We start from the raw sequence: 20,974 nt of genomic DNA on the forward strand, positions 1-20,974 counted from the left end.
TTTATTTAAACAGGTCAGAGGACAGAGCAACTTTATTTAAACAGGTCAGAGGACAGAGCAACTTTATTTAAACAGCTCAGAGGACAGAGCAACCTTATTTAAACAGGTCAGAGGACAGAGCAACTTTATTTAAACAGCTCAGAGGACAGAGCAACTTTATTTAAACAGGTCAGAGGACAGAGCAACTTTATTTAAACAGCTCAGAGGACAGAGCAACTTTATTTAAACAGCTCAGAGGACAGAGCAACTTTATTTAAACAGGTCAGAGGACAGAGCAACTTTATTTAAACAGGTCAGAGGACAGAGCAACTTTATTTAAACAGGTCAGAGGACAGAGCAACTTTATTTAAACAGCTCAGAGGACAGAGCAACTTTATTTAAACAGCTCAGAGGACAGAGCAACTTTATTTAAACAGGTCAGAGGACAGAGCAACTTTATTTAAACAGGTCAGAGGACAGAGCAACTTTATTTAAACAGGTCAGAGGACAGAGCAACTTTATTTAAACAGGTCAGAGCAACTTTATTTAAACAGCTCAGAGGACAGAGCAACTTTATTTAAACAGGTCAGAGGACAGAGCAACTTTATTTAAACAGCTCAGAGGACAGAGCAACTTTATTTAAACAGCTCAGGGGACAGAGCAACTTTATTTAAACAGCTCAGAGGACAGAGCAACTTTATTTAAACAGGTCAGAGGACAGAGCAACTTTATTTAAACAGGTCAGAGGACAGAGCAACTTTATTTAAATAGGTCAGAGGACAGAGCAACTTTATTTAAACAGGTCAGAGGACAGAGCAACTTTATTTAAACAGCTCAGAGGACAGAGCAACTTTATTTAAACAGCTCAGAGGACAGAGCAACTTTATTTAAACAGCTCAGAGGACAGAGCAACTTTATTTAAACAGCTCAGAGGACAGAGCAACTTTATTTAAACAGCTCAGAGGACAGAGCAACTTTATTTAAACAGCTCAGAGGACAGAGCAACTTTATTTAAACAGGTCAGAGGACAGAGCAACTTTATTTAAACAGCTCAGAGGACAGAGCAACTTTATTTAAACAGCTCAGAGGACAGAGCAACTTTATTTAAACAGCTCAGAGGACAGAGCAACTTTATTTAAACAGCTCAGAGGACAGAGCAACTTTATTTAAACAGCTCAGAGGACAGAGCAACTTTATTTAAACAGCTCAGAGGACAGAGCAACTTTATTTAAACAGCTCAGAGGACAGAGCAACTTTATTTAAACAGCTCAGAGGACAGAGCAACTTTATTTAAACAGCTCAGAGGACAGAGCAACTTTATTTAAACAGCTCAGAGGACAGAGCAACTTTATTTAAACAGCTCAGAGGACAGAGCAACTTTATTTAAACAGCTCAGAGGACAGAGCAACTTTATTTAAACAGCTCAGAGGACAGAGCAACTTTATTTAAACAGCTCAGAGGACAGAGCAACTTTATTTAAACAGGTCAGAGGACAGAGCAACTTTATTTAAACAGGTCAGAGGACAGAGCAACTTTATTTAAACAGCTCAGAGGACAGAGCAACTTTATTTAAACAGCTCAGAGGACAGAGCAACTTTATTTAAACAGCTCAGAGGACAGAGCAACTTTATTTAAACAGGTCAGAGGACAGAGCAACTTTATTTAAACAGGTCAGAGGACAGAGCAACTTTATTTAAACAGCTCAGAGGACAGAGCAACTTTATTTAAACAGGTCAGAGGACAGAGCAACTTTATTTAAACAGGTCAGAGGACAGAGCAACTTTATTTAAACAGCTCAGAGGACAGAGCAACTTTATTTAAACAGGTCAGAGGACAGAGCAACTTTATTTAAACAGCTCAGAGGACAGAGCAACTTTATTTAAACAGGTCAGAGGACAGAGCAACTTTATTTAAACAGGTCAGAGGACAGAGCAACTTTATTTAAACAGCTCAGAGGACAGAGCAACTTTATTTAAACAGCTCAGAGGACAGAGCAACTTTATTTAAACAGGTCAGAGGACAGAGCAACTTTATTTAAACAGGTCAGAGGACGGAACAACTTTATTTAAACAGGTCAGAGGACAGAGCAACTTTATTTAAACAGGTCAGAGGACAGAGCAACTTTATTTAAACAGGTCAGAGGACAGAGCAACTTTATTTAAACAGGTCAGAGGACAGAGCAACTTTATTTAAACAGCTCAGAGGACAGAGCAACCTTATTTAAACAGGTCAGAGGACAGAGCAACTTTATTTAAACAGCTCAGAGGACAGAGCAACTTTATTTAAACAGGTCAGAGGACAGAGCAACTTTATTTAAACAGCTCAGAGGACAGAGCAACTTTATTTAAACAGGTCAGAGGACAGAGCAACTTTATTTAAACAGGTCAGAGGACAGAGCAACTTTATTTAAACAGGTCAGAGGACAGAGCAACTTTATTTAAACAGGTCAGAGGACAGAGCAACTTTATTTAAACAGCTCAGAGGACAGAGCAACTTTATTTAAACAGCTCAGAGGACAGAGCAACTTTATTTAAACAGGTCAGAGGACAGAGCAACTTTATTTAAACAGGTCAGAGGACAGAGCAACTTTATTTAAACAGGTCAGAGGACAGAGCAACTTTATTTAAACAGGTCAGAGCAACTTTATTTAAACAGCTCAGAGGACAGAGCAACTTTATTTAAACAGGTCAGAGGACAGAGCAACTTTATTTAAACAGGTCAGAGGACAGAGCAACTTTATTTAAACAGGTCAGAGGACAGAGCAACTTTATTTAAACAGCTCAGAGGACAGAGCAACTTTATTTAAACAGCTCAGAGGACAGAGCAACTTTATTTAAACAGCTCAGGGGACAGAGCAACTTTATTTAAACAGCTCAGAGGACAGAGCAACTTTATTTAAACAGGTCAGAGGACAGAGCAACTTTATTTAAACAGGTCAGAGGACAGAGCAACTTTATTTAAATAGGTCAGAGGACAGAGCAACTTTATTTAAACAGGTCAGAGGACAGAGCAACTTTATTTAAACAGCTCAGAGGACAGAGCAACTTTATTTAAACAGCTCAGAGGACAGAGCAACTTTATTTAAACAGCTCAGAGGACAGAGCAACTTTATTTAAACAGCTCAGAGGACAGAGCAACTTTATTTAAACAGCTCAGAGGACAGAGCAACTTTATTTAAACAGGTCAGAGGACAGAGCAACTTTATTTAAACAGCTCAGAGGACAGAGCAACTTTATTTAAACAGCTCAGAGGACAGAGCAACTTTATTTAAACAGCTCAGAGGACAGAGCAACTTTATTTAAACAGCTCAGAGGACAGAGCAACTTTATTTAAACAGCTCAGAGGACAGAGCAACTTTATTTAAACAGCTCAGAGGACAGAGCAACTTTATTTAAACAGCTCAGAGGACAGAGCAACTTTATTTAAACAGCTCAGAGGACAGAGCAACTTTATTTAAACAGGTCAGAGGACAGAGCAACTTTATTTAAACAGCTCAGAGGACAGAGCAACTTTATTTAAACAGGTCAGAGGACAGAGCAACTTTATTTAAACAGCTCAGAGGACAGAGCAACTTTATTTAAACAGGTCAGAGGACGGAGCAACTTTATTTAAACAGGTCAGAGGACGGAGCAACTTTATTTAAACAGGTCAGAGGACAGAGCAACTTTATTTAAACAGGTCAGAGGACAGAGCAACTTTATTTAAACAGCTCAGAGGACAGAGCAACTTTATTTAAACAGGTCAGAGGACAGAGCAACTTTATTTAAACAGGTCAGAGGACAGAGCAACTTTATTTAAACAGGTCAGAGGACAGAGCAACTTTATTTAAACAGCTCAGAGGACAGAGCAACTTTATTTAAACAGCTCAGAGGACAGAGCAACTTTATTTAAACAGCTCAGAGGACAGAGCAACTTTATTTAAACAGCTCAGAGGACAGAGCAACTTTATTTAAACAGCTCAGAGGACAGAGCAACTTTATTTAAACAGCTCAGAGGACAGAGCAACTTTATTTAAACAGCTCAGAGGACAGAGCAACTTTATTTAAACAGCTCAGAGGACAGAGCAACTTTATTTAAACAGCTCAGAGGACAGAGCAACTTTATTTAAACAGCTCAGAGGACAGAGCAACTTTATTTAAACAGCTCAGAGGACAGAGCAACTTTATTTAAACAGCTCAGAGGACAGAGCAACTTTATTTAAACAGCTCAGAGGACAGAGCAACTTTATTTAAACAGCTCAGAGGACAGAGCAACTTTATTTAAACAGGTCAGAGGACAGAGCAACTTTATTTAAACAGGTCAGAGGACAGAGCAACTTTATTTAAACAGCTCAGAGGACAGAGCAACTTTATTTAAACAGGTCAGAGGACAGAGCAACTTTATTTAAACAGCTCAGAGGACAGAGCAACTTTATTTAAACAGGTCAGAGGACAGAGCAACTTTATTTAAACAGGTCAGAGGACAGAGCAACTTTATTTAAACAGGTCAGAGGACAGAGCAACTTTATTTAAACAGGTCAGAGGACAGAGCAACTTTATTTAAACAGCTCAGAGGACAGAGCAACTTTATTTAAACAGGTCAGAGGACAGAGCAACTTTATTTAAACAGGTCAGAGGACAGAGCAACTTTATTTAAACAGCTCTTAGGACAGAGCAACTTTATTTAAACAGGTCATAGGACAGAGCAACTTTATTTAAACAGCTCAGAGGACAGAGCAACTTTATTTAAACAGCTCAGAGGACAGAGCAACTTTATTTAAACAGGTCAGAGGACAGAGCAACTTTATTTAAACAGGACAGAGGACAGAGCAACTTTATTTAAACAGCTCAGAGGACAGAGCAACTTTATTTAAACAGGTCAGAGGACAGAGCAACTTTATTTAAACAGCTCAGAGGACAGAGCAACTTTATTTAAACAGCTCAGAGGACAGAGCAACTTTATTTAAACAGCTCAGAGGACAGAGGACGGAGTCGGAGGACGGAGTTTCCGGATCGCTCCGTTGCTGAACGTGAACGAACAAACCAACGCCAGCTGAGGCAGAGAGGTGTGGTCATCGCAGACGGGAGGCTGTGATTGGCCGGGGGGTGGCGGTGGCGGGGGTGTAGCGTGGACCAGAGACCTGAGCTTGGCGTTTAGAAGTCGCTCATGGCGGCGCCGTAGTCGGGGGAGCTGCTGGCGTTGGGGCTCAGGTACTCGAAGGCCTTCTGGCTCTGAGACACAAACTGCTTGAGCGGCGCCAGGAGCAGGTCGGTGGCGGACGGCCGGCGGTGGACGGCGCCGTCGGAAGGGGACGCCACTTCTTCCGGCTCCAGGGCCGGGACGTCCTTCACGCTGGAGCGGCGGCGGCCGTTGGGGGGGTCGGGGCTCTGGGGACCCACGGAGCCTCGGGTGGCGCGGGAGTAGAGGCTGCGGCGGCGGCGAGGACGTCCGTCCATCGCCTTCAGGAAGAGGCTGTTAGCGGAGCTGCGGCGAGACGAAGCGTCGGCCGCGAAGTCCTCGAGGTTCAGGAAGTCCTCGACCTCCTGAGGCGACGGCTGCTGCAGCTGCGGACACGGGGACAGGAAACGGGTCTGCGTTAAAGCGCGTTTAGACGGGCGCCGTCGTGTTTAACGTGTAAACAAAGCACCAACGGGCTCCTTCCACTGTGATGGACTTTACTATGAGAGGAGCTGGTGCAGGGGCCAGGAGTGAGTGTGTGTGTGTGTGTGTGTGTGTGTGTGTGTGTGTGTGTGTGTGTGTGTGTGTGTGTGTGTGTGTGTGTGTGTGTGTGTGTGTGTGTGTGTGTGTGTGTGTGTGTGTGTGTGTGTGTGTGTGAGTGAGACACGTCTGTGCGTCCAGCCCGTGGGTCTGATCCCGTGGCGTGCTGAGCCTCACCATGCTGTAGAGCGGCGTGCTGTTGATCCCCAGCTGCAGCAGCATCTTGGACAGCTCCTGCAGGTCACCGAGCAGCTGCTGGACTCGAACCGGCAGCTCTCGGATCTGGCGGACGGGGCGCAGCTCGGCCAGCGTGGCGGCCCGGCTCCTGATGCCGCTCAGGCTCAGCTCCCGGAGGCTCTCGGCTCGGTACACCAGCGCCACCAGGAGCCCCTGCAGGTACTGCAGCAGCTCCCCCACCAGCTCCAGGACCCGGGCCAGACCCACCTGAGGGACAGGGGGGTCAGGGAGAGTCCAGACCACCACACACACACTCAGAGCGACACACACACACACACACTCAGAGAGAGACACACACACACACACACACACACACACACACACACACTCAGAGAGAGACACACACACACAGACACACACACACACACACACCCAGAGAGACACACACACACACACACACACACTCAGAGAGACACACACACTCAGAGAGACACACAAACACACACACACACACACACACACTCAGAGAGACACACACACTCAGAGAGACACACACACACACACACACACTCAGAGAGACACACACACACACACACTCAGAGAGACACACAAACACACACACACACAGACACACACACACACGACGAACACACTCACACAGACATCCACACACACAGACACACACACACACGATGAACACACACACACTGACCTTGACTGACGCACACTGACCTTGTCGGCGGCGTCCCCCAGCGCCCTGGCGGCGCCCTGCAGCTGCTCCTGGACCTTGAGCACGCGGTGGTAGAGCTGCAGGCTGAGGCCCAGCAGGAGGGCGCGGAGCCGGGTCCACAGGCCGGGCTCCTCCCCCTCCTCCTCCTCCTCCTCGTACTGCTGCACCCTCAGCTCCCACTCCCGCCCTGAGACACGCCACGGACACGCCAGGGACACGCCACACACACGCCACGGACACGCCAGGGACACGCCACACACACGCCACGGACACCCCACACACACGCCAGGGACACGCCACGGACACGCCACACACACGCCACGGACACGCCACGGACACGCCACACACAAGCCACGGACACGCCAGAGACACGCCACACACACGGCACACACAAGCCACGGACACGCCAGAGACACGCCACGGACACGCCACACACACGCCAGAGACACGCCACACACACGCCACACACACGCCACACACACGCCACACACACGCCACGGACACGCCACACACACGCCACGGACACACCACACACACGCCACACACACACACACAGACACACACACACACACACACACATTAATGCAGTTAAAGAACCAGAGCATCTCAGCCCCCCGGTCTCGCCCAGTTACCCAGAATGCCCCTGTACTCACGCAGTGTGGGGGGGAGGGGCATGTAGTAGGCGGTGGCGTCCTCGATGCGACTCAGCACGTCGTCCAATCCCAGCGTGGCGGCCCGGCCCACGGGCGAGTCCTGCAGCAGCCGCACCGCCGTCAGAGCGGCGTCCGACAGGCGCTCCAGCTGATCCAGAGCCCCGTCCACGCCGTCCACCACCCACAGCTGCACGTCGTCCAGCGTCAGGAAGAAGGCGTCCTTCAGGTGACCCACGACCTGAGGACCAGGACACGCCACGGGTCAGGAGGGGACGCCACGGGGTCAGGAGGAGACGCCACGGGGTCAGGAGGAGACGCCACGGGGTCAGGAGGGGACGCCACGGGGTCAGGAGGGGACGCCACGGGGTCAGGAGGAGAAGACATGGGGTTACGAGGACACGAGGGGACGCCACAGGGTCAGGAGGGGACGCCACGAGGAGACGACACGAGGAGACGACACAAGGACACAACACGGGGTCACGAGGAGACGACACAGGGTCAAACGCACGCCCACATGGCTACGCTGCTCCTGGATGCTAACATCACTTTCATCTGCACTTAGCTGGAACGGCTAACGCTAACGGCTAACGCTAACGGCTAACGCTAACTGTCAGTCAAACTCCTCTAATCCTTGTTTTGATGCTGTGGTTTTCTGGAGGGGACGGGTTCAAACAGGCTCAAACAGACTCCGGTCTCCTGGAGCTACTGGGCCGGGTCTGACCAACCTGGCAACCCCACTGCTGGGCCGGGTCTGACCAACCTGGCAACCCCACTGCTGGGCCGGGTCTGACCAACCTGGCAACCCCACTGCTGGGCCGGGTCTGACCAACCTGGCAACCCCACTGCTGGGCCGGGTCTGACCAACCTGGCAACCCCACTGCTGGGCCGGGTCTCACCAACCTGGCAACCCCACTGCTGGGCCGGGTCTGACCAACCTGGCAACCCCACTGCTGGACTTCTACTTTGTTGTTGGGACGATCTGGAGCTGCTCTCCAGACTCAACTCCAGTTTTGAATTATTGTGCCGTTTGTTTCTGTTGGAAATGAAAATGATTTTTCTTGTTTTCATGAATCAGACGCTTCAGATCACTGATGACAGAAGAGGTCTGGAGACGCAACAGACGGGAAACAAGATGGCTGCTGTGAACCACTCGTGCACATGTGAAGGTGGAGGTTTGTGTTGACGGGGGTGACGCGATGGTGGTGCACGTTCCTGCGTACAGAGCACGACAGAGGAGAGAAAGGACAGAGTTCAGCATCAGCTCAGAGCGGAGAGGCAAAGATGGAAGAAGAGGAAGGAAAGAGACGTAGACGAGTGTCCAGAGCCCGTGAGAGCAGGTCTCAGATCAGCCAGAACCCCCCAGACGGTCCAGTGGATCAGACCTGATCTGAGTCATTTATGATGTGAACAATAATAAATAATAATAACAATAATAACAATAATAAACATTATGATGTCGTCGTGAGCACGAACCTCGTCGGTCGATTGGTTCAGGATGGGAAAGTTTTTCTCCAGACGTTCGAGACCAACGAGAGCGAAGCTGTTGGCAACTTCCACTGCAACACAGCACAGCTAGCATCAGTGCTAAAGCTAACAGTGCTAACGCTAACATCAGTGCTAATGCTGACAGTGCTAACGCTAACATCAGTGCTAATGCTGACAGTGCTAACGCTACCGTCAGTGCTAATGCTGACAGTGCTTACGCTAACATCAATGCTAATGATAACAGTGCTAACTCTGTCATCAATGCTAACGCTGACAGAGCTAATGCTAACAGTGCTAATGCTGACAGTGCTAACGCTAACAGTGCTAATGCTGACAGTGCTAACGCTAGCATCAATGCTAACAGTGCTAACGCTAGCATCAATGCTAATGCTATCAGTGCTAACGCTAGCATCAGTGCTAATGCTAACAGTGCTAATGCTGACAGTGCTAATGCTAACAGTGCTAATGCTGACAGTGCTAACGGTAACGTTAGCACTGTAACGTGTGTGTGTGTGTGTCCTCGTACTCTGCGGCTCCAGACTCTGCAGGAGGGGCGTGGCTCGCGTCACGGCGACGTTGGAGACGCTGCGAACTCCGACCTCTGCGACTCCTCCCACCAGACGCAGCAGAGGGTAGCGACCTTTGACCTCTGAGTACACAGAGGTCACCGACCTCAGGGCCGAGCGCACCAGCGGCAGACTGGACGCTCGCAGCACGGCGCTGGTCTGGAACACAGGTGCACTGTCACAACGTGTGTGTGTGTGTGTGTGTGTGTCTGTGTCTCTGTGTGTGTGTGTCTGTGTCTCTGTGTGTGTGTGTCTGTGTCTCTGTGTGTGTGTCTGTGTGTGTGTGTGTGCGTCTGTGTGTGTGTGTGCGTGTCTGTGTGTGTGTGTCTGTGTGTGTCTGTGTGTGTGCGTGTGTGTGTGTGTCTGTGTGTGTGCGTCTTTGTGTGTGCGTGTGTTTGTGTGTGTGTGTGTGTGTGTTTGTGTGTGTGTCTCTATGTGTGTGTGTGTGTGTGTGTGTGTGTGTGTGTGTCTCACCTCCTGGTGTTCAGTCATGTTTCCTGTTCTCAGTCTAAAAACACAAACAGGTTCAGATCACGAGTGAATCATTCATCCATGAGCACGCTGCAGCTAACGTTAGCACAGACGACGCTGAGCACGCTGCAGCTAACGTTAGCACAGACGACGCTGAACACGCTGCAGCTAACGTTAGCACAGACGACGCTGAGCACGCTGCAGCTAACGTTAGCACAGATGACGCTGAGCACGCTGCAGCTAACGTTAGCACAGACGACGCTGAGCACGCTGCAGCTAACGTTAGCACAGACGACGCTGAGCACGCTGCAGCTAACGTTAGCACAGACGACGCTGAGCACGCTGCCGCTAACGTTAGCACAGACGACGCTGAGCACGCTGCCGCTAACGTTAGCGCAGACGACGCTGAACACGCTGCAGCTAACGTTAGCACAGACGACGCTGAGCATGCTGCAGCTAACGTTAGCTCTGAGCCCGCTGAACACGCTGCAGCTAACGTTAGCACAGACGACGCTGAACACGCTGCAGCTAACGTTAGCACAGACGACGCTGGGCACGCTGCAGCTAACGTTAGCACAGATGACGCTGAGCACGCTGCAGCTAACGTTAGCACAGACGACGCTGAGCACGCTGCAGCTAACGTTAGCACAGACGACGCTGAGTGCGCTGCAGCTAACGTTAGCACAGACGACGCTGAGCACGCTGCCGCTAACGTTAGCACAGACGACGCTGAGCACGCTGCCGCTAACGTTAGCGCAGACGACGCTGAACACGCTGCAGCTAACGTTAGCACAGACGACGCTGAGCACGCTGCAGCTAACGTTAGCTCTGAGCCCGCTGAACACGCTGCAGCTAACGTTAGCACAGACGACGCTGAACACGCTGCAGCTAACGTTAGCACAGACGACGCTGGGCACGCTGCAGCTAACGTTAGCACAGATGACGCTGAGCACGCTGCAGCTAACGTTAGCACAGACGACGCTGAGCACGCTGCAGCTAACGTTAGCACAGACGACGCTGAGCGCGCTGCAGCTAACGTTAGCACAGACGACGCTGAGCACGCTGCCGCTAACGTTAGCACAGACGACGCTGAGCACGCTGCCGCTAACGTTAGCGCAGACGACGCTGAACACGCTGCAGCTAACGTTAGCACAGACGACGCTGAGCACGCTGCAGCTAACGTTAGCACAGACGACGCTGGGCACGCTGCAGCTAACGTTAGCACAGACGACGCTGAGTGCGCTGCAGCTAACGTTAGCACAGACGACGCTGAGCACGCTGCCGCTAACGTTAGCACAGACGACGCTGAGCACGCTGCCGCTAACGTTAGCGCAGACGACGCTGAACACGCTGCAGCTAACGTTAGCACAGACGACGCTGAGCACGCTGCAGCTAACGTTAGCTCTGAGCCCGCTGAACACGCTGCAGCTAACGTTAGCACAGACGACGCTGAACACGCTGCAGCTAACGTTAGCACAGACGACGCTGGGCACGCTGCAGCTAACGTTAGCACAGATGACGCTGAGCACGCTGCAGCTAACGTTAGCACAGACGACGCTGAGCACGCTGCAGCTAACGTTAGCACAGACGACGCTGGGCACGCTGCAGCTAACGTTAGCACAGACGACGCTGGGCACGCTGCAGCTAACGTTAGCACAGACGACGCTGGGCACGCTGCAGCTAACGTTAGCACAGACGACGCTGAGCACGCTGCAGCTAACGTTAGCACAGACGACGCTGAGCACGCTGCAGCTAACGTTAGCTCTGAGCCCGCTGAACACGCTGCAGCTAACGTTAGCACAGACGACGCTGAACACGCTGCAGCTAACGTTAGCACAGACGACGCTGGGCACGCTGCAGCTAACGTTAGCACAGATGACGCTGAGCACGCTGCAGCTAACGTTAGCACAGACGACGCTGAGCACGCTGCAGCTAACGTTAGCACAGACGACGCTGAGCGCGCTGCAGCTAACGTTAGCACAGACGACGCTGAGCACGCTGCCGCTAACGTTAGCACAGACGACGCTGAGCACGCTGCCGCTAACGTTAGCGCAGACGACGCTGAACACGCTGCAGCTAACGTTAGCACAGACGACGCTGAGCACGCTGCAGCTAACGTTAGCACAGACGACGCTGGGCACGCTGCAGCTAACGTTAGCACAGACGGCGCTGAGCACGCTGCAGCTAACATTAGCTCTGAGCCCGCTGAACACGCTGCAGCCAACGTTAGCACAGACGACGCTGAACACGCTGCAGCTAACGTTAGCACAGACGACGCTGGGCACGCTGCAGCTAACGTTAGCACAGACGACGCTGAACACGCTGCAGCTAACGTTAGCACAGACGACGCTGGGCACGCTGCAGCTAACGTTATCACAGACGACGCTGAACACGCTGCAGCCAACGTTAGCACAGACGACGCTGAACACGCTGCAGCTAACGTTAGCACAGACGACGCTGGGCACGCTGCAGCTAACGTTAGCACAGACGACGCTGAGCCTCGTCTGCTGCCCGTTCGTGTCCCGTTGTTGCACCTTCTCCCTGAAACCGGACTCTTGTTTCTTTTACTCATTAAATATTTGTTGAAGTCGTTCTCTGGTCCCGTGTCTGCCTCTGGGTCCCGCTCCTCTGGGTTCCTCCCTGGACCCTTCATTCGGGTCCCGCTCCTCTGGGTCGTCCCTGGACCCTTCATTCGGGTCCCGCTCCTCTGGGTCGTCCCTGGACCCTTCATTCAGGTCCCGCTCCTCTGGGTTCTCTATGGCGTTGGGAACCGTGAGTAAGTGGCGGTTAAATCAGCCTTAGAGGAGCGGGGACGCTGGCTGGGGGGGGCAGAGACTCCGTTGGTGGTCATCCGGACGGCTGAGAGACTGAATTCTGGTGAAGCCCGGTGGACTTTGTTCCCGTCAGTTGGGACCTGCTGAGGAGACCGGGTCGGACCACATCAAACCCTCATCAGGCGTCATGGCCGCTCTCGCCTGGGAGATCGAGACCACGGTGAGACAAGCGCAACGCACTGACCCCGACCCCGGTGGTGGTCTGTTTGTTCCCCCCAGTGTTGGCTCCCAGGTGCTCCAGTGGGGACCCTCCCCTCGCCTCGCCTGCCCCCCCGGGGTCACCAGGACCCCGTCACTCCTGCACCGTCACTTCTGGTGGAGGATACCCGGGAGTTTGTCCTGCACCGTCTGCGCCAGAGTCAAGTCCTGTCATCGTCCTCCTGCGGGTCTTCTCCTCCCTCTCCCCGTGCCCGGTCGACCCTGGTCTCACATCGCCCTGGACTCTGTCACTGGACTTCCTGTCTCCCAAGGTAACGACACTATTGTGACCGTTGTTGATCGCTTCTCTGAGATGGTTCACTTTGCTCCCCTGACTAAACTGCCGTCAGTCACGGAGACGGCTTCCCTCCTGCTGGACCATGTTTTTCATTGGTCCCTTCGAGGTCGAGGCCATCATCGGCCCCAGTGCGGTCCGCCTCAAGCTCCCTGCTTCACTCAGGATCCACCCCACGTTCCACGTCTCCCAGCTGTGCCCGTCTACCGTCGCTGAACTCCTTCACTTGGGGTGAGGACTCATTTCCTCCCTGGAGTAACATCATGGGCCTTCTCCAGATCCACAAAGCACATGTAGACCGGATGGGCCCACTCCCAGACCCCCTCCAGGATCCTGGAGAGTGCAGAGCTGGTCCTGGTCCAGGTCCAGGACTGGATCCACCTGGTTCCTCTTCAGTCTGAGGTTCTACAGGACCAACCTCCTTTCCAGCACCTTGGAGTCGACTTCACCAGGGAGGCTGAGGAGTGTGATCCCCCTGGAACTGGCTCACACCCTCTGGTCCCCCTTTCTGAACAGGAACCACCACCCCGGTCTGCCACTCCCTCGGCACTGTCCCAGACTTCCACCAGTGTGTCAGAGACGTGTGGACCAGGACCAGGACCAGGACCAGGACCAGGACGGCCCCTCCAGACCCAGAGCTTTCAGCATGTGTGGATGCAGCTCATGGATCCTGGGGCTTTGGCCTAGTGTGCTCTGGGACCAGGTCCACTTCTGAGCCTCCTTCTGTTCCAACATGGTGTTTGTTAAAGAGGATCCAGGACCAGCACACAAGTCTAACACCAGACGCTGGGGTTTAGATCAGGGAGGCCGTTCCTCCCAATCAGCCTCTCCAGGTGTCTCCATCGTTGCCCACGTGGGCGTTGAAGTCTCCCAGCAGGACTCTGGAGTCCCCTACTGGAGCCCCATGCAGGACTCCATTCAGGGTCTCCAAGAAGGCCCCAGACTCTGAACTGCTGTTCGCTGCATCTGCACCAACAACAGTCAGAGCCCCCCCCCACCACCCGCAGGCGTAAGGAGGCCACCCTCTGGTCCACCGGGGTCAACTCCAACACCGCGGCGCTCAGCCGGGGGTTTGAGAGTCTCTCCACACCCGCCCGGCCCCTCACACCCTGGGCCCCTCCAGAGAAGACCAGGGTCCAGCCCCTATCCAGGAGCACGGTCCAGATCCAGACTGTGTGTGGAGGTGAGCCCCCCCCCCCCCCCCCCCCCAGAGTTCAGCAGATTTCTTGGTTTGAAGTGTTTCAGTGTTTTCGTCTTCAGGCTTCATTCAGTTTGAGAAACTTCAGTCGACGAGCTACGCTAATGCTAAGCTAACGCTAAGCTAACGCTAGGCTAACGCTAAGTTAAAGCTAAGCTAACGCTAAGCGAACGCTAGGCTACATCTCTTTCACTTTAGTAAAGTTTTTGTGTCCTGCAGACAAAGAACTCGACGCCCGTGGGTTTAAAACACGTCACATGACAAAGATTATTATTTTATTATTAATAATTTTATTAATATTAATATTATTATTATTTTATTATTAATAATTTTATTAATATTAATATTATTATTATTTTATTATTAATAATTTTATTAATATTAATATTATTATTATTTTATTATTAATAATTTTATTAATATTAATATTATTATTATTTTGCTCCGTCACAAAGAAAGTTTCTTTTATGGAAGAAGAAACTTAAATAAATAAATAATTATTATTTTAAACTCTGTTAAAAACACACCAGTGAAATCTGGAGCGAGCGTTTCCACGGCAACCAGCTCTCGTTTCCACGGCAACCAGCTCTCGTTTCTCTGTTTCTCTCACTTTTGTTCCTTTAAAGCAGTTTAAAGTTTAAAGTTTAAAGTTTAAACTTTAAAGTTTAAAGTTTAAAGTTTAAAGTCTAAAGTTTAAAGTCTAAAGTTTAAAGTTTAAAGTTTAAACTTTAAACTTTAAACGCTCGTTTCACGAACAACAAAGAAACGTTTGATTCTTTATCGTCACGACGACGACGACGCAACAAAGCTTCAGTTTAACATGAAAACACTAAAAACATAAATGTTCAAAGATCAAAGGAAGATTTTAAAGAGTTCATAAAGAAACTTTTCATGATTTTAAACATAATTAAAATTATTACATTAAAACAATAATCAAAGATATTTAACGTTATAATCAAATATAATATTAATATTATTATTATTATTATATTTGCTAATATTAAAGATTATAATCAAATATATTAATATTATTATTATTATATTTGATTATATTATATATATATATATTATATTAAAGATTATAATCAAAAGTGTATTTTTCAGGTTGAATCTCCGTCGAGTTTAAAATTCTCTGTTTTTTTCGTTTTTGTGTCGAATAAAAAAAAAACGATGAAACTTTGATTTTCTAAAGGAAAAAAAAGCAAAAATCAAAGAAACGTAAATAAATAAAAATATTAAATCTTAAATCTTAAAACTTAAAACTTACCCCATCAGAGAGAAGCAGCTCAGTGATGATGAGAGTGTGTGTGAGTGTGTCTGAGTGTGTGTGTGTGTGTGTGTGTGTGTGAGTGTGTGTGTGTGTGTGTGTGCAGCGCCTGACTTCACGGAGCTTCGACCCTTTTTGAGGTTTTTCACATCAGCCTCCTGATTGGACGAGGAGAGCGATGACGTCATCGACGCTCTTACTTTGAAAGGACGAATTCAGTCAAAGCTGAACATCAATTACACACACACACACACACACACACACAAACACACACACACACACACACATACACACACACACACACAAACACACACACACACACACAAACACACACAGACACACACACACACACACACAGACACACACACACACAGACAGACACACACACACACACACACAGACCCACACACACACACACACAAACACACACAGACACACACACACACAAACACACACAGACACACACACACACACACACACACACAAACACACACAGACACACACACAAACACACACAGACACACACACACACACACACAGACAGACACACACACACAGACACACACACACACAGACACACACACTCACACAGACACACACAGACCCTGACTCTGACTCTGACTCTGACCCTGACTCTGACTCTGACCCTGACTCTGACTCTGACCCTGACTCTGACCCTGACCCTGACCCTGACTCTGACTCTGACCCTGACCCTGACCCTGACTCTGACTCTGACCCTGACCCTGACCCTGACCCTGACCCTGACTCTGACTCTGACTCTGACCCTGACCCTGACCCTGACTCTGACTCTGACCCTGACCCTGACTCTGACCCTGACTCTGACTCTGACCCTGACTCTGACTCTGACCCTGACTCTGACCCTGACTCTGACTCTGACTCTGACCCTGACTCTGACCCTGACTCTGACTCTGACCCTGACTCTGACTCTGACTCTGACCCTGACTCTGACCCTGACCCTGACCCTGACCCTGACCCTGACTCTGACTCTGACCCTGACCCTGACCCTGACCCTGACTCTGACTCTGACTCTGACCCTGACCCTGACCCTGACCCTGACCCTGACCCTGACTCTGACTCTGACCCTGACCCTGACCCTGACCCTGACTCTGACCCTGACCCTGACTCTGACCCTGACTCTGACCCTGACTCTGACTCTGACCCTGACCCTGACTCTGACTCTGACTCTGACCCTGACCCTGACTCTGACCCTGACTCTGACTCTGACTCTGACCCTGACTCTGACTCTGACCCTGACTCTGACCCTGACTCTGACTCTGACTCTGACTCTGACTCTGACCCTGACCCTGACCCTGACCCTGACCCTGACTCTGACCCTGACCCTGACCCTGACCCTGACTCTGACTCTGACTCTGACCCTGACTCTGACCCTGACCCTGACCCTGACCCTGACCCTGACCCTGACTCTGACTCTGACCCTGACCCTGACTCTGACCCTGACTCTGACCCTGACTCTGACTCTGACCCTGACTCTGACCCTGACCCTGACCCTGACTCTGACCCTGACCCTGACTCTGACCCTGACCCTGACTCTGACTCTGACTCTGACCCTGACTCTGACTCTGACTCTGACCCTGACCCTGACTCTGACTCTGACCCTGACTCTGACTCTGACCCTGACCCTGACCCTGACTCTGACTCTGACCCTGACTCTGACTCTGACCCTGACCCTGACTCTGACTCTGACCCTGACTCTGACCCTGACCCTGACTCTGACCCTGACTCTGACCCTGACTCTGACTCTGACTCTGACTCTGACTCTGACCCTGACTCTGACCCTGACTCTGTCTCTGACCCTGACTCTGACCCTGACTCTGACCCTGACTCTGACTCTGACCCTGACCCTGACTCTGACTCTGACTCTGACTCTGACCCTGACCCAGCCTGGTCCTGGTCCTGGTCTTCTCTCCAGGACCAGGACCAGTCCAGGCCTGAGGAGGGAGCTCTCCTGTGTCGCGCCGTGCGTTTATGCTCTGGTTGTTGTGTTTCTCCAGTGTGTGTGTGTGTGTGTGTGTGTGTGTGTGTGTGTGTGTGTGTGTGTAACTGGTGTCTCTGCCCCCGGCCTGTGATGAGTCACTTCCTGTTCCCAGAGACTGTGAGCGTGTGTGTGTGTCTGTGTGTGTGTGTGTGTGACTGTGAGCGTGTGTGTGTGTGTGTCTGTGTGTGTGTGTGTCTGTGTGTGTGTGTGTCTGTGTGTGTGTGTGTGTCTGTGTGTGTGTTTGACCCTCAGGCTGCAAACTGAACAGAGAACAGAGTCGCTCATGTGATGAGAGCAGGCGGGTCTGTTTGGACACGCTTCAACAACACAACACAACACAACGACACAACACAACACAACACGACAACAACACCACACAACGACACAACACGACACAACACGACACAACACGACAACAACACAACACACTGACACAACAACACGACACAACGACACAACACAACACACTGACACAACAACACGACACAACACAACAACAACACAACACGACAACAACACAACGACACAACACAACACAACGACACAACACAACGACACAACACGACAACAACAACACAACACAACACGACAACAACACCACACAACGACACAACACAACACAACACAACACAACGACACAACAACACAACATGACACGACAACAACACAACGACTAACATTAGCTCTCTGTAGCTAACAGTAGCTCCCTGTAGCTAATGCTAACATTAGCTCTCTGTAGTTAACATTAGCTCTCTGTAGCTAACATTAGCTCTCTGTAGCTAACATTAGCTCCCTGTAGCTAACATGAGCTCTCTGTAGCTAACATTAGCTCCCTGTAGCTAATGCTAACATTAGCTCTCTGTAGTTAACATTAGCTCCCTGTAGCTAACGTTAGCTCTCTGTAGCTAACATTAGCTCCCTGTAGCTAACGTTAGCTCTCTGTAGCTAACAGTAGCTCTCTGTAGCTAACGTTAGCTTCACTGTATTAAAACAATAATTACGTCACTTTGATGAAACTAAAAGACGAAGGTCGACTTTCTTCTTCTCTGTTCTCTCAGCTGCTCGTCACAGGAGTTGGTCCAGTGGGGACCCGCTCTGTCACCAGGACACGTGGGTTCGATCCCCGCCTCAGGTACGTCGCTCTGTGTGTTTCATTCGTCTGTCACAACCTGCGAAGTTACGTCTTCCAAGATCGACGTTTGAATCCCTGGACTTCAGTTTGAGTCCTGTTCGTGTTGAACGACGTCATCGTTCTGTAGATCTGCGTCCGTCGAACGTCACGCCGCCACGTTCATCTTTAACAATAAAGTAAATAACAATAACAACAATAAAGTAAACAAAGGAGAAACAGGAAGTGACGTTTACAGAAACATGAAAGACACGAGGCGTTCAGGGCAAACGGGTTTTTATTTATCTGCACGTCTGATGAGTGCTAACAAAGCTAACAGAGGTTAGCATGAGGGCTACAGCAGGGGGCGCTCACACACAGCGAAGCTCCGAGGGCGGGACAGAAGGACACGTCTGTACAAATCTACACGTCTGCGCTCGCCGCGGGAAAACGGCGTCCACACTCAAGGAAGTGTTCAAACCCACGGACCCCAGCAACGCCACTGTAGCCACGGACCCCAGCAACGCCACTGTACCCACGGACCCCAGTAACGCCACTGTACCCACGGACCCCAGCAACGCCACTGTACCCACGGACCCCAGCAACGCCACTGTACCCACGGACCCCAGCAACGCCACTGTACCCACGGACCCCAGCAAGGCCACTGTACCCACGGACCCCAGCAACGCCACTGTACCCACGGACCCCAGCAACGCCACTGTACCCACGGACCCCAGCAACGCCACTGTACCCACGGACCCCAGCAACGCCACTGTACCCACGGACCCCAGCAACGCCACTGTACCCACGGACCCTAGCAACGCCACTGTACCCACAGACCCTAGCAACGCCACTGTACCCACGGACCCCAGCGTCCGTTACAGCGGTTCGTTAGCGTCCATTACAGCGGTTCGTTAGCGTCCATTACAGCGGTTCGTTAGCGTCCGTTACAGCGGTTTCGTTAGCGTCCGTTACAGCGGTTCGCTGGCGTCCGTTACAGCGGTTCGCTGGCGTCCGTTACAGCGGTTCGTTAGCGTCCGTTACAGCGGTTTCGTTACCGTCCGTTACAGCGGTTCGCTGGCGTTCGCGGTTCACATCGACTGGAGCAGAAGCTTCTGGAAATCCTGAAAACACGTGGGTGTTCTTCGGTGAAGTCTCGGTTTGATGATGTCATCACTGAGCAGGACGTTCGTCACACGAGTTTCAGGTTTGAACATTTTTGATCAACTTCCTCTAAAAAAGTTAGTTAACGAGAAAACGTTCACACGTTAACGAGCTGCTCGTCTTTTAGCGCGTGAACATGTTAGCTCTTGAACACGTTAGCTTGTTGAGTTAGCTCGTTAACATGTTAATGAGTTAGCTCGTCTCGTTAGCTCTTGAGCACGTTAGCTCGTAAACATGTTAATGAGTTAGCCCGTCTCGTTAGCTCTTGAGCACGTTAGCTCGTAAACATGTTAATGAGTTAGCTCGTCTCGTTAGCTCTTGAGCACGTTAGCTCGTAAACATGTTAATGAGTTAGCTCGTCTCGTTAGCTCTTGAGCACGTTAGCTCGTAAACATGTTAATGAGTTAGCTCGTCTCGTTAGCTCTTGAGCACGTTAGCTCGTAAACATGTTAATGAGTTAGCTCGTCTCGTTAGCTCTTGAGCACGTTAGCTCGTAAACATGTTAATGAGTTAGCTCGTCTTGTTAGCGCGTGAACATGTTAGCTCGTCTCGTTAGCTCGTTAACACGTTAGCTCGTTAGCTCGTGGGCATTTGCTCCGGACACGTTTGGTTTGTTAGATTTTTCATAATTTAGAAACATTTTTAATATTTATATTAATGTCGTTTTCATGAATTCGACTGAAGCTGCAAAAATAAACGATAACACGATTTTTATTCTGCAGCTTCAGTCCGAGAAGAGTCACACGTTACAAACAAGGGTTTTACAGACCAGGACCAGGACCAGGACCAGGACCGGGGCCAGGACCAGGATCAGGACCAGGACCGGGGCCAGGACCAGGACCGGGACCAGGACCAGGACCAGAGCCAGAGCCAGGATCAGGACCGGGACCAGGACAAGAGCCAGAGCCAGTGCCAGGACCAGGACCGGGACCAGGACCAGGACCAGGATCAGGACCGGGGCCAGGACCGGGGCCAGGACCAGGACCAGGATCAGGATCAGGACCGGGGCCGGGGCCAGGACCAGGACCAGGATCAGGACCAGGACCGGGACCAGGACCGGGGCCAGGACCAGGACCAGGACCAGGACCGGGACCAGGGCCAGGATCAGGACCAGGACCGGGGCCAGGATCAGGAC

General features: G+C 50.7%; 1 protein-coding gene across 1 annotated transcript; it reads right to left on the reverse strand.

The window, feature by feature from the left end:
• Positions 1 to 4,727: 4,727 nt before the first annotated feature.
• Positions 4,728 to 15,648, reverse strand: LOC310966353 (uncharacterized protein). The gene is made up of 8 exons (XM_083940933.1): positions 15,551 to 15,648; positions 9,762 to 9,795; positions 9,248 to 9,446; positions 8,710 to 8,792; positions 7,237 to 7,474; positions 6,586 to 6,770; positions 5,854 to 6,120; positions 4,728 to 5,522 (listed from the first exon to the last, which is right to left on the reverse strand). The coding sequence occupies exons 1-8, from the start codon at positions 15,553 to 15,555 to the stop codon at positions 5,112 to 5,114; spliced, it is 1,422 nt and encodes a 473-aa protein (XP_083797059.1). The 5' UTR covers positions 15,556 to 15,648; the 3' UTR covers positions 4,728 to 5,111.
• Positions 15,649 to 20,974: the final 5,326 nt, after the last annotated feature.

This window comes from Echiichthys vipera (assembly GCF_963691815.1).
Source record: "Echiichthys vipera genome assembly, contig: SCAFFOLD_46, whole genome shotgun sequence".
In the NCBI taxonomy this organism is placed as follows: Eukaryota; Metazoa; Chordata; class Actinopteri; order Perciformes; family Trachinidae; genus Echiichthys; species Echiichthys vipera.

Coding starts and splice junctions, on each gene's coding strand:
- LOC310966353 (XM_083940933.1), bottom strand. Junction 9,447..9,761: donor ACATGACTGAACACCAGGAG/GTGAGACACACA, acceptor CCTGTGTTCCAG/ACCAGCGCCGTGCTGCGAGC. Junction 7,475..8,709: donor TGAACCAATCGACCGACGAG/GTTCGTGCTCAC, acceptor CCTGGTCCTCAG/GTCGTGGGTCACCTGAAGGA.